At 49.1% G+C, this 25,887-nt stretch overlaps 1 protein-coding gene across 4 annotated transcripts; it reads right to left on the reverse strand.

Moving 5' to 3' along the window:
- Window positions 1-6,838: 6,838 nt before the first annotated feature.
- On the reverse strand, window positions 6,839-24,882 carry CDC25B (cell division cycle 25B). 4 transcript variants are annotated; one of them, XM_069066085.1, is made up of 16 exons: window positions 24,529-24,882; window positions 20,722-20,834; window positions 19,380-19,431; window positions 16,318-16,356; window positions 15,952-15,988; window positions 15,214-15,336; window positions 14,995-15,114; window positions 14,725-14,868; window positions 13,992-14,072; window positions 13,037-13,219; window positions 12,410-12,505; window positions 11,207-11,269; window positions 10,987-11,085; window positions 10,284-10,414; window positions 9,572-9,683; window positions 6,839-9,135 (listed from the first exon to the last, which is right to left on the reverse strand). In XM_069066085.1, exons 3-16 carry the CDS (start codon window positions 19,421-19,423, stop codon window positions 8,995-8,997), a joined length of 1,413 nt encoding a protein of 470 aa, XP_068922186.1. In that variant the 5' UTR covers window positions 19,424-19,431; window positions 20,722-20,834; window positions 24,529-24,882; the 3' UTR covers window positions 6,839-8,994. The 4 variants fall into 4 exon arrangements, with proteins under 4 accessions (XP_068922186.1, XP_068922170.1, XP_068922179.1 ...); XM_069066069.1 differs by lacking the exon at window positions 24,529-24,882 and adding an exon at window positions 23,206-23,815; XM_069066078.1 differs by lacking the exon at window positions 24,529-24,882 and adding an exon at window positions 21,895-23,177.
- Between the last annotated feature and the right edge of the window lie 1,005 nt (window positions 24,883-25,887).

Below are 25,887 nucleotides of genomic sequence, written 5' to 3' on the forward strand. Positions count from 1 at the left end.
GTGTGATTCAATAATCTCCAAGTACTACCCCCAAGTGTGATTTAATCAAGTACTACTCCACCCCTAGGCTGTACATTTGTTTAGTCCATCACAAAGCCCCTGTTCTCAAATGGAGATTAGTTTCCAATCATAAGTAAAGTACATTCATTTGTTCAATCACAGAGCACAAAAAAGTCAAAAGTTCCCCACCCCTGGATCACAATTGAATCTACCCCAGAGTTGCAACAAGCTTAAGCACAGCATTTAATACCCAAAGAGAGGTCTTTTCTTCATCTTGACAAGAGGCAAGTTCTCAGCAATATTTGTTCCTGGGGAGACAAAGCTTAGCAAGGCCACAAGACACATTGCCAGTCTCTTCATTAATTCATTCTCTGTCTGTAGAACAGTCCTAGGACCCCTGAAAACATTAGCAAAACCCTCTTCCAGGATTTCTGTAAACATGCAACAAGAAAATCCTTCTTCAGGGCTTCTGAACCAACAGCAAGGTTCCCAGATCCCTGCAACAACAGCACTGTCCTTCACCAGTAGACAGTATTCACTCTCTGTCTGCAGGACAGTCTCTGGAGCTCTGAACCAACAGCAAGGTTCCCGGACCTCTGCAACAACAGGACTGTCCTTCACCAGTGGACAAATCTGGCAAAACAACATCAAAACAGACAGACAAAGTACCAGCATAACAGCCATGTCTCCTCAGTCCTTGGCAGCTCTGGGTGGCAGCTCTCAGAAGTCCTGGGCAATTCAAACTGGCCCTCAGCAATCCTCTCAGTCTCTCTCTGCCTCCAAAAGGGTGCTGCTTCCAAAATGTTCTTCTGCCTCTTTCTTTTTTTGTGTCTCTCTAAATTTATGTAACCAGCTCCTCCCAGTTCAGCCCTCTCTTTTCACATCAACAAGTCCATCCCACAAGTGGGATTCACAAGCTCTGGGTTTTAACACAATCCAACCAAAAACCAAGCCAATACAGGGGGATCTTTAAATTACATTACTATTACACCTACCCAGCAAAACTTAGTATCATGTTTCAGGGGAAATGTAATAGAGGACTTTCAAGCATTCTTGATGAAAAAACCAGAGTTGAATAGAAAATTTTACATTCAGATACAAGAAGCAAGAGAAGCATGAGAAGGTAAACTGGGAAAAGAAATCGTAAGGAACTTATCAAAGTTGAACTATTAACATTCCTACATAGAAAAACAATAATTATAACTTATGAAACTTTTCTCAGTAGTTGAAGGGAATAGAAATATATATATATATATGTTTATATATGAGGGTATATGGGCATAGGAATACATATGTGAATGTGTGTATATATGTTTACAGGTATATATAGATAGAGGGCACAGGACCAATTTAACAGGAAGGGATGATACTTAAAAGGTGAAATTAAGAGGTGAGAGAGGAATATAATGAGAGGAGATGGGGAGAGACAGAATGGGGTAAACTATCTCATACAGAAGAGGCAAGGGAAAATGGTTACAATGGAGGGGAAGAATAGAAAGGCAAAAGGGAATGAGTCAACCTTATTTTCATTGAATTTGGCTTGGGGAGGGAATGAAATACACACTAAATAGGGTATCTCACCCTCCAGGAGAGTAGGTGGGGAAGGGGATGAGAGGGGGGATGATGGAAGGGAGGGCAGGCTGGGGACGAGAGAAGTTGGAAGCACCCAGTTTTGAAAAGGGTCAGGATCAAAGTAGAGAATAGAACAAGTGGGAGTTGGGATAGGGGGGAGGGAAATATAGTCAGTCTTTTACAATATATCTACTATATTATTGTTTTGCATTAGCCACACATGTACAACCTATACTGAACTGCTTATCTTCCCAGTAAGGGTGGGTGACAAGGGAGGAAGGGAATGAATCTGGAATTCAAAGTTTTAAAATCAAATATTCAAATATATATATATATATAGTATTATTAATACTATCTTACATGTAATTAGGAAATAAGATATACAGGCACTGGGGCATAGAGATCCACTGGAAAAGTCAAAAGGGGTATGGGAGAAGATATGGGAGAGAGCAGATTGGAGGAGGGGATATCCTGTGGGACTGCTATTTTGGGGCAGTGGGTAGGGGAAAAACGGGGAGAAAATTTATAACTCAAAATCTGGCAGAAATGAATGATGTAAATCAGAAGTTAATAAAGCATTTGAAAAAAAAAGAATCATCAGCATTGAGATAATAATTGAATCCAAGAGAACTGATAACATTGTAAATGAAAACAGTATAGATGGAAGGTCCAGGACAGAGCTCTGTGGAGGATATGGCCTGGATGAAGATGAAGCAAAGGGGACCCAGAAGGACTGGTCAGACAGGAAGGAGGGTAATGTAGATAGGTAAGGGGAAGCACAACATATTCCAGCTCTCCTGCCTTGACTAGAGAACTGGTGGAAATGAGAAAGGAGGCCAGGTCTCAGGGAAAGCCAGAAGATGGAAGGAGTGGGAAAGGAAACTATTAAATATGAAAGCAAGTTTGTTGCTTAGGCAATGGGCATTCTAGAGGGCATAGTGGAAAGGGTGAATAGCTTTAGAATGGGATGTTAAGGGGGTTGGGTTGAGGGGATGGGAATAAAAGATTTGATAGGGGGGTGTGAGTGGGTTTGAATGATAACCACTGGGGGGTTCACAATCAATCACCAGGATGGGGAGAATATGACCAATGGGGAATGTGTTAACTAGTTTATTAGATTTTCATTATATATAGGAGTTTGACCTCAGAGAGGGATCTTCTTATGGCCTTAAGTTGTTCAGGTAAAGGGACAGGTGTTTGTAGCTGACAAAATGGGGTTACTTCTTTTTTCCTGAGGGAAGAGGCCCAGTTCCTCCTTCTCTGGAAGGGAGGAGTCTGATGCTAAATGAAATGGTGTGTTCTCCCCTTATCCCAGGGACAGGAGACTGTTGCATGATGGGATGACATTATCCCTGTTCTGACATGAATTATTTTGCTTAGCCCCAGAGGGCAGAACTTGGGGCACTCTCTAGAAATATAGCAATGAGACATATATTTTTGGACATGGCCAGTAGGGAAATTTGTTATGCTTGACTATACATATTTTTTTGCAAGGGTTTTATTTTTCTTTTTTCCAAGGGGGGTTGGGATAGTAGGGGGAGAGAGAGTAGTGATAAGGTTGTCAGGAAAAAAATGAAAATGAAAAGTAAGAAAAAAAAAGAGTCACTGAAGCATTTTTTAAAATGCACTTAAGAGAACTGAAGGAAGTTCATAAGGAATGGACCCACAGAACAACCATGAAAGTTACATGTTGAATTTGTTGTTTACTTGGAGTCAAGAACCAGCTAAACATGGTAGAGGTTAGACCAGGGCTGGGCAACTCTAGGGCCTCAAGGTCACATGTGGCCCTCTAGGTCCTCAAGTGCAGCCCTTTTATTAAATACAAACTTCACAGAATTCAGTCAAGGGGACTTGAGGACCTAGAGGGCTGCATGTAGCCTTGAGGCTGCAGGTTCCCCATCCCTGGATTAGGCATTCTTCTTTTTCTGTTTTGCTCTGTATATGGGAATGCTCGTTTTGTTTGGTGTTGTTGGGTTCAGAATGACAAATATATAAATTTTTAAAAAACGTACTGGTTTCTTCCCTGCTTCCTACAAAATGTTGACATCCTTAAAAATCCCTCCTTTGACACCCTTCATCCCCTGAAAGTCTTGTCCTTAAGTAGGCTCACCTCTATCTCTTAGCCAAACTCCCAGGGGCTGAAGATGATGACCTTCTCATCTGGAGTCCTCTGGCCTCCATGAATTTTTGGGATCCTGATCTTTCTTGGCTCTCTTCCTGTCCATCTGACCCCTTCTTCTCAGTCTCTTTTGCCAAACCATCAGCTGTGCCAGTGCCCCCCTCCCACCCAATAACTGAGGATTCCCCCAAGAGCTCTTTATGGGGCCATCTTTTTCTTCTTCTTCTATACCTCTCACAGTGACCTCATCAGCTCCCATGTCACCTCTAGACACATGACTCCCAGATCTGTATATTCAGTCCAGCAACCTCTTGGATATTTCAAAATAGATGTCTCTTAGGCATCTCATCTCAATATATCCAAACTAGAATCCATCATCTTTCCTTCCAAACGCTCTCTTCTTCTAAGCTTCACCATTTCTGTCAAGACATCACCACCCTTGTAGTCATCAGAGTTCACCACCTCAAAGTCGACTTTGCCTTCCCCCTTCTCCACTCCCTTGGCTATCATACCAGTTCAGGCCCTCATTACATCTCACTTTATTATCAAAATTGCCTTCTGAGTGGTCTCCACTCTTTGGGTCTCTCCCCACTCTAATCCATCCTCCACACAGTAGCCCAAGTGATTTTCTTAAAGCACAGGTCTGAACCAAAATTCTGCTAGCTTGTTACCTTTAAAAATCAAATATGGACACCTCTGTTTGGCATTTGAAGTCCATTACAATCTGACTCTAGCCTACACTAGGGTGATTGGACATTATTCCCTTTCACACCTTTACTTTTCAGTCAAACCAGCTTTATTGCTGTTACCTGGACACAATATTCTATCTCCTCTCTCTGGGCCTATTCACACCCAGTGTCCATTTCCACCTCCCACTTGAAACTCATTCTTTCTTCACATGTGCCTTTTAGAAGGTAAGAGCTCACATTCATATAGTATTTTACAGTTTCCAAAGCCCTTTACATATATTGTTTCATATTCTCACAACACACCTGTGAAGTCATACTTTTATCATCTCCATTTTTTTTAGATGATGGAAACTGAGGCTGATACAGGTTAAGTGACTTGCCAAGGGCCACACAACTGGTGTCAGAGGCTGTATTCAGACTTAGTTCTTCTTAATTCCAAGTCAATTACTCTGTCCACTATGGCACTTACCTTGTTCATTCAAAACTCAGTTCCATTCAGTACCACTCTGTAGCGGAAGCTCTTTCCGGATCTCCCCAGATGCTAGCACCTCCTCCCATCCACCAAATAACCTTGTATATATTTTGTATTTGTTTGTGTAAGGGGACGAGGGTGGAGATCCCCGTTCTACCCCCACCTTGGTTGGTTTGGTCACAGGATTTTATCATTTACCCAGAAGGTGCTAATGAAGTGTTGAACTAAGCACAGAAAGTGCTGAAGGTGCTTCTACACTCTGAAATCTCTGAGGGGAGTCAGGAATGGAACAAGGCTGAGCACACAAAGTAGCTAGTCCCTGTGAGTTGGAGGCAGCTGTGGAGAAGACCCCTAGAGCAGTGTACCAGAGGGCAGGGCTGTGAGGATGGGATTTTCTGGTCCTCCCCTGCCCTTCATCAGTTATATCCCTTGGAATTGAGCTCCTTGGCCAAAAGAGAGGCATGACATTGACATCTAGCAGGGAGCAGAGGGGCACTGATGCAGAATCACTGGAAAAGTGAGTAGCTTCAACATGCACAGCAGCAGAGAAGAGAACCAGCTATGATTTAGAGGAGCAGACCCTGGCTACCCACAAGCAGAAACACCATACCTTCAGGTTTGTATCAGTCAACAAACTTTGGTTTTTTATGGAGGGGGCACAGCAGGGCAATTGGGGTTAAGTGACTTGCCCAAGGTCACAAGGCTAGCAAGTGTTAAGCATCTGAGGCCATATTTGAACTCAGGTCCTCCTGACTCCAGGGCCAATGCTGTATTCACTTCACCACCTAGCAGCCTCAGTCAACAAACATTTTAAGTGCCTGCAAGCATTATGCTACGTTGGGGATACAAATAAAGGCAAAAAACAGAAACAACCAGTCCCTGCCCTCAAGAAACATATTCTAAGAAGGTAGGACAAGTACAAAAGGAAGTTGAAAATAGATGGGGAGGGAGAAGGAAGGTAGCCTGCGAGGGGGCATGATGGAGAAGGCCCAAGGAACACAGTCAGGTGGGAAATGTCCACTCCTCCTGTAGACACTGCTTTTGGGAGAATGCACCTTGGGTTTATGGATGGCTGGGGGGCAGAGGATGTTGAAACAAGATAATAAAGTGCTAACTCAATGATAACTAATATCATTGCAGCTGCTGCTTAATATATATGCTTAGTAAATACCTTGCAAAGAGCTAATTTTGTGTCTTGGCAAGACTGTTAATGAGAAGCGCATTTGGTAGGGGTTTGTGAATTTAAAAAAAAGCGTTAGAGGAACAAAGTTAGAGTTAACGCTAAAACCGGAGTGGTAACCTCCCTGGGTTCCTAAAATGTGTGTGCAAATGCAAGTTTAGGGATAGCTCATATTAGGTGCTCTGTGTGTGAGCTCTTCAAAGAGAGGCATTGTTTTACACTCTATTCATAACGCTTAGCTGGACGCCTGTCACATAGTAGGTTCTTAATAAATGTTTGAAGTTGTAAAAAAAAAAAAGGCCCCTTCAGACTGGATAGCAGGAAAAACCTTCCAGCACAAATGATCGAAACAAATGACTGAGCTGGCTGAGAAAGGTTTAGGGGACCCTCCATTTCAAACAACAGAGCTTCTGACTCATACAGGCTGGAGTCCAGGGGCCAGCCCAGCCCTTCTCCTCTGAATTCGAGCAGTTTGAAGTACCTTTTCATACTGGATGATAATCCCCCTGACATTACACCTGTGTTCTACAGATTCTAGAACATGCTGTTATTTCTCAACTTTTCATCTCCCATCTCCATGACATTGCACAGGCAGGTCCATGCCTGGAATGCACAACCCTCTCATCTAATCTTCAGCCCAGTTTCCTTCAATATTCAATTCAAATCTTCTATTTCCTTGTTTTCACCCAACAAATGTTCCCAGGCTCAATCTTGTCTCCCTGATTACCCGAGGCCAAAGGCCTGTTCCCGCCTCTCCTGGGGCTTTCTGTGCATTTTCTGGTATAGGTGAACACAGCAGACACCAGTGACAATTCCAGGGCTTTATTGAACAAAAGGTTAACAAATCAGAAGGTGGAGGGCCATCCAGGTCACAGACCCTCACGCCCTTTCTCCTGACACAGAGCTGGAGAAGCTTTTACAAAGGTGTGCCAACTGTCTTCAGGTGAGGAAATAGATCTCTTCCAGCCCTACTCATTTAAATAAAATGGAAATCCACTTGACACTCATGGATGGGGTCACACAAACACACAGATACACAAACTCACGCTGGGCAGGGGTCCTGTGCCAGGTACAGATTAAGTGCTTTTCATGAGGGAGAGCCTTCAATGGGATGTGGCTAGACACATGGGCAGAGAGGTCACACTGGAGCAGGAGGGTGGCTTAACCCCCCAGCTCCAGACAAGGCACAGGACAGGGGGGAAAGCTATGGTCACAGCTCTCCAGCACACACACAGATAACCCAGGGACAGAGGGGGAGTTCACAGTAGCACATGCTGGGCAGCCTGGTGCCCAGAAGCATCATTCTATCCTCAGGCCCTCCTGGGGCACACTGCAGCTTTTAAGAAGTTTCCACAATGCCTGAATCTTATCTGCCCCCTCCCACAATGCCAAGTTCTCATATCCCTACCCAATCGTCTTTGAAAAAAACGTTACAGGTCTCCTCCTTAGGCAGAGGGCACCTCCACCTTACCTACAAAACTATACCATACCCCAGTTGGGTTTAGAGACCCTGAACCTCAATCTTTGCCCTGGCCCCAAGCCTTCGCCAGTGGCAGCCCCGGTAGGCAACCACCCAAAGGAAAACAAGCTGTTACTGTGCAAGTTTATGAAGTGCTTTTTAAACAAACAAAAAAAGACATTTCCCATCCCCCTTATACCTTTAAATTTTGTTTTTTTAAAGACAGGAATGGGCAGAATACCCCTTCTGGGCATGGTGAAAGGAGGTATCTGGGGCTTGTGGATGGCCCACTCAGCCCTTCTCTCTGGGATGGACAATTATCATAGTCAAACAGCAGCAACAACTCAAGTGTGTGTATGTGTGTGTGTGTGTGTGGGGGGAAGATGGGACAGGGTAGTGAAACTCCCTTCAAGAGGCTTTGTTTTGGGGGTGGCTAGGTGGCGCAGTGAATAGAACACTGGTCCTAGAGTCAGGAGGACCTGAGTTCAAATCCGGCCTCAGACACTTAACACAAAAACTAGCCGTGTAACCTTGGGCAAGTCACTTAACCCCAACTGCCCTCCAAAAAAAAAAAAAGAGGCTTTGTTTTTACAAATCAATGAAAAGTGAGCAGTGGGGAAAGGCAGCAGGTGAGGGAGAACTCCCCAATTCTCTTTCTCATTCACATGAGGCCGGCCTCCCCACCCACCGAAGCACAATCTTTTATACAATTTGCATAACCAACCGGTTTTGGATTCAGGATAGCACAAACTCCAAACCCAAGAAAATAAACACATAGGGGAGCAAAAGGATCTAAACTCCACCCGCAAGCGTTCCTTTGAGCAAGTGAGATCCCTTTTTCTCCCCAGAGGAGACTCAGCTGGGTCTGAGCTGATGTCAGATGAGGATCCTCTTACCTTTCAACCCCAATACAAGAGAAAAAAGGCAAAGGACAAAGATGAAAAAGAAAAACACAAAAAACATACAACAAACAAAACCCTGTCATGGGTCGGAGGAACAATGGAGTTAGTGGGCAGAATGGGAGTGAAATCCTATGGGATTCCATGTCAGAAAACCTCTCCTGGGGGAGGAGAGGCCAGCTGAGCACCTTCTAAGATCTGGGATGGCCCCAGCATCCATGATCCAGGCATGAAGAGTAGGGGCCAGACACAGGAGTGGGTCTGAAGCCTCTGGGACTGGCACGCGGGCAGCTGCCACCCACCACCAACGGGACACGGCCTCGGCTCAAGTCCAACAAATAATTAAATAAATGGGTAAGGAGGGAGAGAAGGGGACTTTTCCCCAGGTAAAGTTGGAATTTGGGAAGAGGAAAAAGCCATGTCCAGGAAGTAGGCCCCCCTGTGGGGGTGAAAACCTCTTTAGAGGACCGAACAGTCCCTAGGAGGGTCAAGCATAGCTGATCTTCCCAGCAGCTGGGGGAAGATGGGGAGCGGGAAGGAGGCGGCGATGAGGAGACAAGAGGGGAAGGGCGAGCAGAGAGGTTGAGTCTGGCTCTCCAGGCCCTCAGAAGTCCTTCAGGCGGCTGTACATCTCTCTCTTGCTCCGTTCTCCTGACCAGGTGCGGCTCTTCAGGCGAAACCTCTTAAAGTCTTCCTTGAAGTCTTCGTGATTCATGGGCCGGTAATCCTGGGGCTCACAGAACGTCTGCGAGGGGGGATGAAGTAGGCAGTCAGCACCCCAGAGACCTGCGCCTCCCCCTCTCCCCTAAGCTTGCCTTCCATTCATTCTGCACCTCCCTGTGTCTCCCCCTCCCGTCTTTAGGTGGGAGTGAGCTCTCTGGGGCAGACTGTTTTCACATCTTCTCTGTGACTGGCATACAGTAAGTGCTTTTACATACAAATGCTTTTAGTTGACTGATTCTTTCCCTGTCTTCCTCCTCAGCATTAAGACCAGATCCGCCCTTGGACAGCTAAGGTAACTAATTATATTCTGGGTTTGTTTTTGAAGGAGGGGCTTGGGAGACTAGTAACCTGACTCCCCATCCTCTCCGGCTTGCCTGTGCCCGTACTGGCTACCAGCCCAACAGAGCCCTATGGATCAGACTGAAAGCTCAGGGGAGGCTCCCACCAGCTGCCCTCACCGGGTACTGTGGGAAGAAGTCCCTGTAACCTCCTTTGAGGATGTACATTTCGGGGTAGTACAGATTTGGGTAATCATTGGCGGCTCTGTCTCTCTCTCGGATAAAGCGGCACCTGGGAAGACAAGCCAGGAGAGAAAAAAGGAAAAGTTCAGGTACCAGACCAAAAAGAGCCTTGAATGACAGTCCCCAACCTGGTCAACGTCTGCAGCACCACGATGTTTCAGAGGTCGGCACAGCAGCCGCAGATTGAGTCCAGTCTATGGCACTATGGAAAGCATCGGTAGGGCATACAGAGTGCCTTGGGGGGCAGCACAGGATATCGTGCACTGAACGCTGGCACTGGGAGTTCGGAAGACAAGTTTGAACCTTTCAGAGACTAGCCGTAAGACAGGGGCCAAGTCACTTACCTGCTCTGGGCCTCATTTCCTCATCTAAAAAGTAAAGGGGGCTGGGCTGGCTCTAAATGGCCTCTCAGGCCCCTTTCAAACTCTTAATCTATGACTAGTGTCTGGTACAGAAGGTGTTTGATTATTTCAGCTGAGCCTTTGCTCAGTTTACGTAGAACATAGCAGGTACGCATTGACTGATTCGTATCATAGCAGGAATTCCTTTTGTGCATGGGTCAGACAGACCACAGCAGCCCTCCCTGCTTTTCTTTCCTCCCCATCCACACCCCACAGTCAGAGGAGAACACCACTCGACCGACACTTACATTCGAGGCCCTCGCTCAGAGGAGAATTCACAGTGGAAAATGAGGATGACCCTCTTGTCCTCACTGGGGAGAATGGGATTCAGCAGCAGAAAATTCTCTGCATCTTGTTCCAAAGGGAGATTGACTGCACCCTGGAGAAAGGACAATTCCAGTGCTTAGATGAGGGACTTGGGTTTGGGGAACGCCTCTAGGCTAGAGAACTCCCCTTACACTGATCAGGCTACCTGACTTCTCCCTTCTTCAATTCCTTGTTTCTACCCTGGGGTTGCCATCGTAGGACCACAGACTTACAGCTGAAAGGGATCTCAGAGGCCAAGGTGCCCACCTCCCCCTCATTTTACAGATGAGGAAACCGAGGCCCAGGCAAGTTTAAGGCCTTAAAGTCTCTCAGGCAAGATTCAAACCCACATCTTCCTGACTCTGCCCACACCACCACACAGCCTGGGGTAGGGATGGGAAGGAAGAGCTGCCTTCCCTGGTCCCAGCAAGGCTTGGCTGCCCCACACGGCCCAGGGCACCACTCATGGCTGGCTGTGATTACACCTTCCCTTCCCCTCCACACACATCTTGCCTCATCCCAATCTGGCCATCTTTTCACCTAGCTTGTGTTTACCAAAAATATTTCCCTTATCTCAGACTGGGGAAGCTGTTGCCCCTTATCTCAGAGCTCACGACATCAACTAGGGTCTGCAGGCCGACTTACCTTGATGTGGCCACCCTCAAATTCGTAGGGGTATCTGCAGTCCAGGATGACGCATTTCTCGACAATATTGCTAAACTTCCCCGTTAGGACGGCCACCATCTGTAGGATGTCAGGAGGAAGGTCGTGTTTGAGACAGGAGGCACCCAGGGGCCCGGGACCAGTCCTCCTTGTCCCCACCCCCCCACCTTGCCAAGCCCAGGCCCTGCCTCTTCCTCCTCACCGTCTCGGGTGATATGTACTTAAGGTCTTGGTGGCGCCCGTCTATCGTCTGCAGGAGAAATGCCTGAAAGGACAGAAAAAGAGAAAAGAGGAGAGAGTGAGGCCAGACGGCTGCTGCTTTACCTCTATCTATATTAATCAAGATGGGCTGGGGAGGAGGGGCGGCCAGGTGGCGCAGTGAGTAAGAGCGCCGGCCCTGGCATCAGGAGACCCGGGATCGGTTCCAGCCTCAGAAACTTGGCACCTGCACAAAATAACTGGCCGTGTAACCTTGAGCAAGTTACTTGACCCCAATTGCTTTAAAAAAAAAAAAAAAGATGGGCTGGGGAAGGTCGGGCCTCATTCCCAAAGAGCTGGGCTGTTCTGAGGCTTTTCCATGCAAACACTGATGCCACCCCTCGTTTCCATGGCCACCAGCCCCACCTTTCATCAGTGGGCAAGCTACATTTAGGGTTAATCAGGAAGGGAGGTTGGGGAAAGATCCCTAGTCAGACAACACAAGGCCAGGCTCCCGATCCAAATATTAATCTTGTGGGAAGAAGGCCTATCTGTGCTCCCTGGTGCCACAGGGGCGAGGATGGGCAGGAAAAGGAGGCAGGAGATGCAGAGTGGACAGAGGAAGAGGGACTTGGAAGAGAAGAGGAAAAAGAACGCTTCCCAGTTGACTTCCAGCGTCAGACACTTACTAGCTGTGTGACCCTGGGCAAATCACTTTACCTTGCCTGCCTCAGTTTCCCCATCTAGAAAATGAACCGGAGAAGAAAATGGCAAGTACCCAGTATCTTTGCCAAGAAAACTCCAGAAGGTGTCACAAGGAGTCAGACATGATTAGACTTGGGAGTCAGGACTGCAACTTACCCTCCAGCCCCCCCACTCTGTGACCTAGAGTCACTTCATCTTTCTGGGTCTGTTTCCTCATCTGTAAAACCAGGGGGTTGGATTAGATCACCTCCGAGGTCCTTTCCTGCTGTGAACCTAAGACTGCTTCCTTCTTTACTTCTATCCCAGTACCTAATGCAGCAACACCAGGTCCATAGTAGGATGCAGAATAAATGTTTGCTAATTGATCCTATAACCAACCAGGGCTTATGGATTTCCATCCCAACTCCAAGTTTAAGGCTCAGTTTCCCAAGGAGTCCCAATGATTAGTGACATCCCAGCAAGGAAGAGGCCTTCCAATCTATGCCCTTTCTCCAGCTGATACCTTAGAGTAATCCCCAATCAGCTCTCTGGGATCATTGTCCAAGATGGTCTCAATTTCATCATGACATAAAGATCTGGAACGGAGGAGTCGAGGTTTCTGTGGAGCAAAGGGTAGATCATGGTTGAGGCCACAAACATCTGTTTCCTTCCTGTCGGGCACCCTGGGGGGAAGGCTAGTGCTGGTCACCCCCATGCCACTGCGCTTGGCTGATGTGGGCAGACCTCACTTTCAGCAGCAAAGAGATCTCTGGAAGTGTGGGTGGTGGTCGTGGTGGGGCAGGGGGGAGAAAAAAATCAAATCCGAGGGCAGGAGAACCAGCTGCTTAAAAAAAAACAAAACAAAAAATCTTGTAGAAAACAAGATCAGCAAAACCAAATGAATCCTATCATCCTATGGTCCAAAACACTAGCCAAGGCTGCCTTAGTTTTATCATCTGTAGAATGGGAATGCTCCGTCTCTATTTTATACTGTCCAGCGTCAGCAGGGAGTGATGAACCCAGCGCCATCTAGTCTTCTGCCTTTCTTTGTACCCCCACCACTTTTCCCAGTGCCTGGCACACAGCAGGTGCTTAATTCATGCTGACTGACTGACTGACTGATCTCCTCCCAGCCTTGGCAGCCACTCACCGGTTCTTCTTCCTTCTCCTCCAGCGCAGCAGTTGGGATGGTCACGCTCTTTCTGCGTTTATTCTTGACTGGTGTGTCCTTGTCCCGGGGACGCTCCAGCCTCTTTAGGACTGGCCGAATAGAGCTGCTAGGCATGGAGGGAGAGCGGAAGAGTCTTCGGCATTTGCTGTGCATGACTAAAGACTTGAGAGCGGATGGGGAAGGGAGATACAAGACAAGGCAACAATGACCTTTAGATCGAAGTCAAGACACCGACACTCACGAACTCTCACAATAGCCCTACAGAGGGATGTGGGTACTACAAGTCTTACCCCCCATTTTACAGAGTGGGAAACTGAAGCAGAGCCATTAAATCATTTAATAACAGCTAAAAATAATGGACAGCATCTATAGAGACATGCAAAGCACTTTACGTGTTTATCTCATTTCATCTCAAAAACCTTGTGAAAGAGATGCATTATTATCCCCATTTTTCAAAATGAGTAAACCAAAGCCAGAAAAAACATTGACTGACTTGACCAGTCACATACCTAACAATACACTGAAGCAGGATTCAAATCCAGCTCTCGGATTCCGTACCCAACACTATTCACTGAGCCACCTAGGAATCTAGAGTTTTCCCTAGTTACAGTTTGAGATAGGAGTCCTGAGCCCAAATCTAGCACTGTATTCATTACACCACACACTGTTTCAAGGACAAGGCAATTAATTTCAAGTGTGTGTTAACTAAAAGGTTAGGACAGTGTTTCTCAGAGGCTGACCAATTCATACTGAAATAAGTGTTTTGGGGCCATAGACTAACCCCTTTCTCCCACCCCCCAAAGCGTATGTGTCGTTGGTCATAAGGGAAGTGTAGCCTATGATGGCTCTTAGGGGAGTTGGGTGGCAGACTAGATTTGGAGCCTGAGATCAAATTCTGCTTCAGATAGCCCATCTTTACTGATGAAAACCACACCTGTTCACTTTCCTCTTCTTCTTTCTTGACCAAGGGAGCACTGATAAGGCTTTCCATCCCTGGGGGCACCTCCTCCTCATTCTGAAAGAAATTCGAAAATAAAAGAAAAGGTTTTTATAGGTCAAAGACAGAATGAAATAAAAGAAACAAGGAGGAACCCCCCCCCCCAAACCCAGCTAATCTTAACGATTAGATCAGTCAATAATCCCAAAACAAAATGTCCCTCACCCACACCTTCAAAATCTATTGATGTTGACATCTTACACTTTACAGAGTCTCACACACAGTGCATTTATTGCAATGCAAAACACCAAATGCAGCCATGGAGTGGTTGGTTTGATGGGGGGGGGTGTGTGTGAGGAATTCCTGGATTTGAACCACTTCTCCAAGAAGGTCTGGGGGATGGGGTGGGGGGACGTACGGTGTGTGTGTGTGTGTTTTGGGGCCTATGTCTATGTCTGGAGAGGGAGGACATACCACCGAGACAGGATGCAAGGTCAAGGCCACAAAGTACAGGGTCACCCTCATATACTTTTCCTGTTCATTTGTCTTTACTCCTTCATGGCTACCTTACCTGATCCTGTGGAAGCAGGGCTCTACCTGCTCTGCACACAGCTCTCCTTCAGGCATTGGCACAAGCTCATAGTCTTCTTCCCCAGGCTCGGAGCTTGCTTCCCCCCAGGGGTTCCCTGGCAGGAGGGGCTAGGAGGCTTGGCCCTGTAGGGCCTTTTACCTTCAGGTCATCTTCTAGGACGTCCATAAAGCCATCATCTCCATCGTCACTGGCATCCTCTCTGCTGGTAGAGGCAGATTTCATGGAGAAGTGGTGTAGGGGCAGGAGACGCATGTCCTCTTCCTTCTCTCCAAGAGAGAAACACTGGATAGAGGGAAAGAACGGTCAGTGGTGATCCACAGAAACAAGGTGGTCCCAACTCAAAACCAGCCACCCCCATTGGAATATCTATGCCTCTAATTTCAGGACACCCCCAAACCTCTCACATACCATCAGATCCGGGGCCGAGTTTGGTCTCTGGGCAAAAGCCTCCCTCCGGCTGGCCCACTCGGCGGCAGTGAACCGGCTGTGCCCCACTGGTCTGGAGGGCATCTTGAAGACAAATCCTTCCTGCAGGAGATGTTTCAGGTCAAACCACCATCGGATGGCACTGCATCCCCACTCCCCCGCCCCTCCCCTGACCATGTGTCTGCCAAGCCCCCAGCTCACGTTTTCCTTGTCTTCTCCACTGCCGGTGTCCATCTGGATGTCACCTATGCTCTTTCGGGGCATGTTCAGGGTTCTGGAGTTGGTGATATTCCTAAGGGCCGGGCTGGATCCCAGGAATCTCATCTAACGATACAGAAAAACAGGAAGATGGTTTAGGGCCATTTCTCTGTATTTATTTACATATTTTTGGTTTTCAACAGTCATTTCCACAAGATTCTGAGTTACAAATTTTCTCCCCATCTCTCTCCTACCCCACCCCAAGACAGCGAGCCTACCCTTTCCCCCAATCTGTTGTCTCTTATATCCTCCCCGTTACCCCCCAACTTTCTTGTGGGGCAAGATGGATTTCTACATAGCGCCATTCTTAACCCACCTCTGCACTGATTCGGATACCCAGGTCTCATCCACCCTCAGGATTCCAGGGGGCCTGTGACCCACTGGTCCTCCTGCAGCCCCAGCTGAGCCCACCCTACCCTCTCAGCTCAGGCACTGTTTCTGGATTATCTGCCTGGCTGGGAGGTGGAGCCCTGTGTGGTCTCTGGGGGTCAGGCCTGGGGCTAAGCCTGAATGGAGAGGGCAGCCAGCTCTACCATTCTTCAAGATTCTGAGGCCACCTGACCCCTCCAAGGAAAGGATTGCACAGGGCTGGAGTGAAATCCTTCCACTTCCTGTTCCCGAACCCCAGGAGGCCCAGACAAGCCATGCTCTCGTTCAGTAACCACAATAGGGGAAACTTACTGGCAAAGACTGGAAACGTCTGATGGGAAGTCTCTCTCTGCGGGAGAAAGGGAGAGAAGGGAGATGAGCAGAGATGGCTATGGTGAAAATGGAGACCCCACCCTTCCTGTGACTCAATCTGTGGAAAAGATGCCTTCTCAGCCCCCAGCCCCCAACAGACAGGCTGGCCTTAGATTCAGAAGACCACAGGCTGCATGACCTTGGGCTAGTCATCAGTACCAGTTACAAAGCAGGTACTGAGATCCGCTTTGGTGGGAGTTTCCTCAGAATGATGAAAAACAAAACAATCCCCACCCCACATCAACCCCTAAAAAGAACTCCTGTAAGGCGCTCCCACTGAAGACACAGAGGGCCTGCAATACTCACTCTTGAACTTGGCCAGCCTCTCGGATTGCCTCCTGAAATCTGTAAGAATCCAAAAGAATTTCAAATCACAAGGGAAGAAGAAAAAAACAGGATGAGTCCCTGCCAGAAAGACAGAGAAGTGGAGCCCCAGGGGTCTGGGCTAGCAGCTTAGGATGGGCAGGAAGGGTCGACTCTGCCTAAGATTCTGCACCAACGGTCCCACCCACCCACTGTGAATAAGGCCACTCGGGAGGGCCCAAGGCCAAGATCTGCCTGGACACTTGCTATCAGTGACCTCAGGCAGGCTGAGCAACTTTTCTCAGCCCTAAAATGAGGACACGTTAGCGCCCACCTCCCCAAGTTGTCATGAGGCTCAAAGGAGAGAACATAAAGGTCTCGGCAAAGTTCTGAGTACTAGAGGAATGGTACTCATTCCGGCCTTCAGGAGCCTTGCTCAGATGCTAGGGAGGGTGACTGCCCCAGGACTGAGCTGGCCTGCTGTCGGGCTCCATGGGGCAGCACTGGACCACCAGACAGGAAAGGCTGATAGTTAGGCTTAATCGTTTAGACGTCAAATGGGCTGCTCTAGACCACAGTTGGTGGGTCCCCTTCACTTTGAGAAAAAAGTTAGAGGACCAATCTTAGATACGGTGTAGGGGAGAGGGAGCTGGGAATGGTGGGGCTGTGTCCTCTTCTGTAAAACGGGTGGGTGGATGGAGAGGCAGCTTTAGCAAAGAGGAGAGAGTGCTGGACCTGAATTCCAATCCTGCCTCAGACCCCAGCCAAGTTATTTGACTTCTCTTGGCCTCAATTTTCTCATCTGTAAAACCAGGAGTCAGAGTTGGGTGGCCCAATGGATAGAACACAAGCCCCAGAGTCGGGAAGACCTGAGTTCAAATCCAACCTTAGACACTAACTAGCTATGTGACCCTGGGCAAGTCACTTTACCTGTTTGCCTTAGTTTCCTCATCTATAAAATGAGCTGGGGAAGGAAATGGCAAACCACTCCAGTATCTCTGTGAGAAAACCCCCAAAGGTGTCACGAAGTGTCAGACACAACTGAAAAGACTGAACAAGATCGGGAGAATTACTACACCTATTTCAAAGGATTGTTGTGAAGGTCAAATATGATGCGAGATCAACAAAGCACCTGCCAAACTCTTTGCTATGTGAGCTGGTTCTCTTGGAGGGTGGCAGGGAGACACACAAGCGGAAATCCAGGCAAAGTAAAGACAAAATATGTCCATAAATTTTTCTTTTAATTAAAAAAAGCACTTTGCAGAACTTCAGTGTTGTGTGATATAAATTTTAAGTAACTTTGGAAAGAAATGGCCGAATTATCTCTCTTAGCCTTTCTCTCTATCTCTTGGCCCATTTCTTCTTCCTTTATCTGTATTTTCTCTTCAGCCACCCCCTCCCAACAAGCCCGCACCTGACAGTGACAGGGCTGGTAGGGGTAGAATCCTGAGGGGCTGTGCAAAGACAGGGGAAACAAGGTAAGACAGGCCTGCTCTACACTCAAGGCGGGGATAGCCCAGTGGGGATCAAATCGCTTGGCCTGTGCTGTGCTGTAATATTAGGACCTGGGAGAGAAAATCTAGGGATGGGCAGAAGAAAATGAAAAAACAGTGATTATCAGAGAAAAAAGTCCTAGGTGAGGAGGGAAGGAAGGAAGGCCCAAGGATGTTTCTAAAGGTTGCCCCTGAATGGAGGAGAAAGGAAGCAGGCATTGCTGGGGCTTGGGGGCAGGGTCTCAAAGGCTGTGTCTCCAGGGCAACCAGACCTGCTTCCCCAGCCTTCCACCTGTATGCAAATCGGGACAGCTGGGCCCCGGTCACGCTATGCCATATGGGCTTCCATAAAAAGGCTTCTGGAGAGGGCTGCCCCGCTGAATGCCCCCTTCCCTGGGGGCGGGGCGGGGAGTGTGCCGGGACAACAATGAGGGTAAGGCAAGGTCTTCCCAGATTCCTTGGGATGGCAGTGTCCACCCCACACTGTGACCACTCAGAGGACCCTAGCTTCCTCCCCTAAGGAAACCAAAAAAACAAACCTAGGGACCTTGTGTGACCCTTAACCTGATGACTGCCCCAGCCCATCTCCTCTCCCTGAAGGGGAGCCTGTCTTTCCTTCTCTCCAGTGGAATTCCCTCCATCCTGTCCCTGGTCCCGCCCCTGCAGCAGAATTCTGACAGATGTGCCTTTAAAGGCTCCCTGGGGGAGGGTTCTATAGAAGGACCACCCCCTTAGCATGGCCTCTGAGGACCACCTGCCCCTGCTGGGCTATTGTGTCTGCCTCCCCCACCCCCAACACACACACACCCTGCCAGCTCATCTGAGAAAAAGCAACTGTCAAGGCAGGTGCTGGGATGGGGGAGACCCAGGCAGCAGGCTGGGGTGTGTGTGTGTGAGGTCACAGGCTGGGGCTGAGGGACCTTTCTCCTTGGAGCAGGGAACAGATCTCCTGCCTATGCTCTTGGCAGGCCACCCCCCAAAGTCTTTTTTAAATAAATCATTGTTATTGCCGCCTTCATTCTCCTCCCCCGTGTTTCTACCCTTTTCTGATAACTTTTTTTGGGGGGGGAGGAGAAAAGAAGACCAAACACTTCCTGTTGCCTGTAAAAAGGCCTCTCTCTTCTCCCCACCCTGTTTCCTGTTTTTAAATAAAGGCTAAGGTCAGGCTTGGCATATTCCCCCAAAGGCAGAGTCAAGGAGGGCATCAGCCACCCTAAAGCACCAACCAGGGCCCAAGATCGTGGGGGAAGGAGAGGCAGGTCAAAGAGGAGGGGTCTAGAGCTTTACCCTGGGGGGAGGGGAGGTGGCCTCCCTCAAGCTCCCTCCCAAACCTCCAGGATGACAGCTGAGCTGTGCTAGCTGCCTCAACCCTTCAGATATTTGGAGGGCAGACAGCCCTCATATTCTTCCCCCTTGCTATCTCCAGGCTATAGAGAGACACCTTTGGTTCTCTTGTTTTTCAAATATGAAGGTTTCATCACTTTCCTTTCTCTTACAGAGCTTCTCTTAAAATGTGGAGCCCCCCAAAATCCACTGTAAAACTTGAGCTGCATAAGGGAGCATTCAACTTACACATGGTCCATTGCCTGGGGGTCCATGGGGCTGGGTGAATCCATGGAGAGACCTGTGTTGGACAGAAGATTAAGGCTGGATGAAGAGGTGTGTGTGTGTGTGTGTGTGTGTGTGTACTGAAGCTGAGACTGACCCTTCCTCATCCCCAGGTGACCTTGGTCAAGTCACTTAACAGGTCTCTGGGATTTCCTCTGTAAAAGAAGGGAGGTGCATGAAGTGGTCTTGGAGATCTCTTCCAGCTCCAGAGGACTGCTGGGTTTTCATGGGGTGGTCTGGGAGAAGGGGAGCTCATTCCAGGAGCCAGGACATACACTCTAGGTCCCCTGACCCTATGACATCCCATCCTCTACAAGCCCATTCTCCTTCCTGGCCAGTTTAAGCCAGGGGAAAAAAAATATAAGTGAAGAAAACCCTTCCAACCAGGCCCCAATCATTAACCAGACACTGAACCTCTACTCTTGTGAAATGGGGAAAATGACACTCTTGAATCATAGGGCTGTTTGAAGAAAGTACTCCAGAAAGCTTAAAGTGCTACAGAAAAGTGAGAATTTTAGAGTCTGAAAGGGAGAATTCTGTCATTCAATTTTTGGCTTTAAAAAAAAACAAACAAGGGGTGGGCTGGGAATCTGCTCTGAAGACAGTTATTCTTAAACTACTGGTTCAAAAAAAAATTAGGATTGAGCCATAAAAAAGTATTCCAGTCTCCCTAAGGGGAAAAAATAGAAGCTGCCCCCACACTCTACTCTTGGGGAGAAGGCTGGTGAGATCAAGGCAGGAACTGGGCCCTTCAACACCTTGAAAACAAAGTCAAACTCAAACTTACTGAAGTAGTTAACCTGTGCTAGGCACCAGGGAGTGGCACTCCCTGAATAATAATAATATATTATATAATATAATAAGAATAATAATATATATTAGTATAGCTAAGACCCTAGCTCAATGGGGGGTTTATAAGCTAGTTACATCCTCACCTCTTATAGGAAAGAAGCTTATACTTCAGAAGACAGAGGCCACTTCCAGGGCCCTACACGTAGCAAGTATCAGAGCCGGGACTGGAACCTAGGCCCAAAATCTGGCACTTTCCATTCACCATAGTGTGCATGCTGCCTTCCACAGAATCTGGGTCCACTCTCTATCTATCTATCCCACTCTCAATGCCCATGTGACTTCAGGAAGGTGGCTTTCTTTCCTTCTCTACCAAAGGGTGGCCCAGGAAATCCAGCGATCCACCTATGGCCCCCCCCATCTTAGCCAAGGTCTCCTGGCTGATGAGGCATCCATGAGACTCCCCCTACCCCACCGAAATGAAGTTTCTCCTTCCTTCCAGGGTCAGTTCACTTACCGGCATCGGAAAATTCTGATGAGTCTGAGGCCTCGGAAGACAAGGATTCCCGGGATAGTGAAACAAGTCTGGTGCGGAAGGCCAGGCTTTGCTTTTTTCTCTTTGGGGTCTCACTGTCAAACAACAGGGACATATGGTCAGAGGAGGAATCATTACTGTCCCTCAGTCTCTGGAGCTGGTACCCTGGTCCTATAAAGCACAGGTTGCCTCCCCCCAATTCAGAGCTCTCCATCCTCATACCAGAGAAAGGGTCTTGGGTTCAAATCTTATCTCCATCTTTGTGACTTTAGGCTAAGTAATTTCCCTTCCTTCAGCCTCAATTCCCTATCTAGGAAACAAGGAAATTAGACTAGGATCTGGAGCCCTGTGGCAGCCCGTTGAAGCCTAGGAGACCCCTTCTCAGAATGTTTTTGTCATAAATAAAACACAAATAAAAAGAATGATACCAAAGGCCTCTGGGGGCCCCTGATTCTGGTACTCCCTCCTATCTCCAAGCCTCCTCCTCTCTCATGGTCAAGGCAATTCTAGGACCTTCCTCAGTCAGAGGAAGCTGGAGAAGTAACCATAAAATGACTTGAGGCAGAGCCAGTTTGGAGCCCAGAGCTATATCCTAGTCTGGTGAGATAGGATGAAAAGTCACCCCGGGGAGTCAGGACATCTGGGTTCCAGATCTAGCTAAAGCGGTAGCTCGCTGTGCTACCTTGGGGAGGTTTCCACATCTGTACAATGGAGGAATTTGACTAGATGACCCCTAAAGTGCCTTCCAGCTGTAACCTCCACTGGTGACCTTCAGTGGATTAAAAATGAACCTTATCCAAATTGGAATGTAACTATGCAGTCAACAAGTATTCCTTCCTTCCTTCCTTCCTACATGCCAGGGACTGGGTTCACCATTCTCTTAAGGAATTCAGAAAGTCAACGGGTGAAGCCCGTGAAGCCATCTTAACCCCCAACACTCTCTCCTGCCTCTCCCACCAAGCCTAGACCAGGCCCAATTCAGGAATGAAAGGCCTGGGGGGAAGGAGAAAAGAAAAGGTAGTGTCTGCCTTACAGCTGCTCCCACCATCTCTAGGCTATCATGGGGGGTGGGGTAAGGATGCCTAAACCCAAAGATTCAAACTCAAACTTCCAAGGCCAATGCATTAATTTTAGGAAATGCCATCTAGTACTTACCTCTAATCAGGCCCCTTAGAACACCTTCCTGCCAAGAATTCAATTCAATTTTTAGAGTACCTACCATGGTGAGTTATCTTACCCCCCCCCCCCAAAAAAAAACCCCAATCTAATTCCTTCCCCATCAAGGAACTCCCATTCTAGAAAAGCTATGGCACTGTAGATTTTTATGCCTAGTATGGAATTATTAGAAAAATACAAGTCTAGCAGAATGCATAATGACCAAAAGTCTCAAGTCCTGGGTTCTAGTTCTGCCTGCCATGAATGAAGTGACTGACTTTGTGAAAGTCATATCTCTCCTTTATAAACCTGCTCACAGTAGGCACTTAACAGAGGTTGAGGCTAAGTGACTAGCTGGTCCGGGCCTCTTTCAGTTTTAGGGCTGGGGAGAGGCAGTATGGTTCAATAAAAGAGAATCAAGTCTCAAGTTCAAATGCTAGTCCCTTTTTACCTGTGTGACCTGGGGCAAAGTGCTTAAGCTCTCTGGGCGCAGTTTTCTCATCAGTAACATGAGAGGAGGGTCTCTTCCAGCTCTAACTCTGGTCTAGGACCCCAAATCCCAAGCATGGGGTTGCTCCTCAATTCCACAGCCTTCTTCCCAAAAGCTCACCCCAGGTTCTCCAGCCAAAATGGCTGCATCCTAGCAGGCTCACAGCTGAAACTAAGATTACTGCAGATAACTCCCCTCCCAGGTCCTCAAACGCCAGTCTGAAGGCAGGAAGATAAATGCTGGGTTCCATTAGCAAGGTGATTACATCTAAGAGATAGGGAGAGGAGGAAGCCCGGGAACGTCTGCTGGAATTCTAAAGGGGGCAGCATGGGCTCCAGAATGAACGGCATGGTGCCCTGGCGATCCTGTAGCCCAGCCTCGTGCCTTAACTTACAGATGAGGAAAAATGAGGCTCGGAGAGGTGGGAATCGCCTCTCTGCCAAACTCCAGAGGCTGGAGATGGGCCATGTAATGCCGGGGAGCAAGGTCCCCAACCCACGCGGATGCCCACTGAGCCTTGGGTGGCCTCTGCTATAAGAACCTCCTTTCCTTCCCTAGGACGGCAGGCCTGGGTCCCAAAGTGCAATGGAGCCGCCAGAGAGCTGGCAGCAGCGGAACCAACCCCCACATCTGCACACCATGCCTCCGACTCTACGGGTCTCCCCAAAGGGGCGCGTGCACACGCAGCTTTAGGAAGGCTATACTAAATCTACTCTAAGCCACCCTTCCTCTCCAGGCCCAGGCGGGGGTCCTGGGACCTCCCCCCCTTCCCGCAGGCCCCTCCATCCCCACACATCTGCAGAGCGCCAGAGTGGCCTTACGTCCCCAGTCCGGTGAGGTCGTTCATGGTTCGCGTGAGTATGGTGACCGGGGAGGAGTAGGCCACCGGGTCCGGGGAGGCGAAGAGCCCCCGGGCGGTGGGCTGCAGGTGTCCGGCCGCTAGCCGAGCTGGCCTCGGGGCCCCGAGCCGCTCCAGGCGTCCGGGGCTGCGGTCTGACTCTGAGGGAGCATCCCAGAGAGGGGGCTGCTGCTGCTCCATCATCGTGGCTGGGGGAGAGCAGGGAGAAGGAAGAAGGAAAGAGGGAGAGGCGAGGAGCCGGGCCGGGCAGGCTCAGCGCGGCGCTGAAGCCGAGTCCAGATGCGCCAGAGGTTGGGACGCCTACCAGGCGCCTCCTCCCCTCCGGAGCCGGGAGGCTGAAATGGCCCGGGAGAGGAGGGAGGGAGGCTGGCGCGGCTCGAGGGCGCACGGGCGCACAGATGCCCGACCCCGCGGGGCACCGGGAGAGCTCGGGGGCTGGAGGGTCAGCAGGAGGAGGAGGAGGAGGAGGAGGAGAGAAAGGAAAGGGAGGAAAAGGAGGAGGAGGAGAAGGAGGGACAGAGGGAGCAGGAGACGTCAGAACGCCGGCTACGGCGGGCGGCGCAGCCCTGTGCTCGCCCCCAACCCGGCCTCCTACTATTTATATTCGAAAAATAACAGCGGCCCCGCTGCGAGCCAGCAGCCAATGGGCGCCGGGGGCGGGGGCTGGCCTAAGGTGGAAGGCCGGGGTGTGGGGAGTGGCGGGGGGGGATGGGGGGGCGGTCACCCACAGGGGGAGGGCAAACCCTGACTGCGCATCCCGGGAGGTGAGAACTCCGGAGGGTGGGGCCCAGCCCCTCATTCCCGGGATGTCGGGAGCTGGAGGAGCCCTAGGATGCTGCGCCCTCCCCCCAACACGTGTGACTGCCACCCGAAACTGCCAGTGTTCTCGGGGGACCTTGGCTGGCCACCCGCTTTGCAAGGATCAGCTGGCCTCTACGGGCTTGGGGCGCTCAAGAGAGGACGGGAGAAGCGATGGCTTTAAAAACTCCTCTTCTTCCCTTTCTCTCCCTCCTCCTGTCCTGCCCTTCTCTAAAATGGAAATGAAGCGGGGCTGACCGTAGAGGTGCCGGGGAGAGGGGCACCTAGAGCATGCACCACCCCGGGCCAGCCTGCGATGGCTCTTATGACATCATCCGTTCGAGAAGCCCCTATCCCGGTGCCCGCAGCTGTTGGTTGCAACCCAAAATGGAAGTCGCGGGAGTCGCCTTCTTTCCCTCCTTCCCCCTTCCCCCAACGACTTGGCAGCCCTTTCTACAGATTTAATAGTAACGTTATTAGCACTTACAATCAATGCTACAGCTCTCCGCCTCCGGTCTGAGCCAGACCTCAATCTAGCACCTTTCTCCTTTTAAAAAGGAAAGAAAACAGAAATGACCTCCAGAATTCGATAGCTCGAAACTATGCGTCGCGTCCCTAAAAGGCTCTGGATATGCACCGAGGAACGATGAAATGCTCGGGGGAATCTCTCCTGTTTTGATTTAAAGTGACCCACTTTAAATCGTCGTGGCTTTGGCCATTCTGACAATTGGCACCCTGCTTCTGCTTAGTTCCCTGGTCACTTCAGAGGAGAGGAGGTTTTGAGGGGGGAGGGTTGCTATGATTTCTGCATTAATTATTCAGTTAATAAAGCTCCCTAGAACAAGTGCTTTTCCAGGGAACAGTATGACGGGGACCACACATCTGGGGCTTAGAGATCTTGCAACCCAACTTCCTCATTTTACTGATGGGTAAACAAAGGTCTGGAGAGACTCATTATTGTTATTGTTTAATAATAACATTTATACAGTGCACCAAACAAAGTGCACTACAGATATCTCATTTGATTCTCAAAACAACCCTGTAAGGGAGGTCCCGGGACCTCTCCCATTTTAGAGAAGAGAAACTTGCTCAAGGTCACACAGCCAATAAACAGCAAGAGACAGGATCAATCCTAGGCATCTACCATCCACTCCCTGTAGAGCCCTGGCTCTCTATACTCTTGAATCTGGCTTGCCTTTGCAGAGAGACAAGCCTCCAGGTCTTTGGTGAAAGAGGCACTGACATGGTAGGCCTGGGTTAGTACGTCCCCAGGCTTGTCCTGAAATTCCTGCCCTCAGGTGGCGGGCAGATGAGACCTTTGGCCAGGGCCTTGCTTTAGACTTAACCTGGAAACAGAAGAGCGGAACTGTAGGCCTCCCACCCAGTGGCAGAGAGCTTTGCTGCTCCAGCCAGCTCCTCTCTGGGCTGTCCCTCACTAGGCCTTGGCCCCTTCACGGCTGGCCAGGCTGAGCAGGCACTGAGAAGCCACTAGTCTAAGGTGATATTGCTGATGAGATGTTTCAGTTACTGGTACTTGGAGGTTTACAACCCGTGGTGAGGAAGGTGTTAACACCACCCAGATGGCCTTTTCTGCTGTTCCTCACACTGTCCACTACATCTATGTGTCTTCCCACATCCTGTACACCACCCCTAGAAAACACTGCCTCCCCACCTCCTCCTTTTAGAATCTCACTAAGTGGATAGAACCCTGGGTCCTGGAGTCAAGACCTGAGGTCAAATCGGGTCTCAGATACTTAGTTGCTGTGTGGCCTTGGGAAAGTCACTTAAATTTTTTGGCCTCAGTTTCCTCATCTGTAAAATGGGGATAATAATAATAGCACCTTCC

The sequence above is a fragment of the Petaurus breviceps genome, unplaced genomic scaffold (genome assembly GCF_028583685.1).
Source record: "Petaurus breviceps papuanus isolate PSGF00001 unplaced genomic scaffold, PetGlider_PUasm1.0 139, whole genome shotgun sequence".
Lineage (NCBI taxonomy): Eukaryota > Metazoa > Chordata > Mammalia > Diprotodontia > Petauridae > Petaurus > Petaurus breviceps.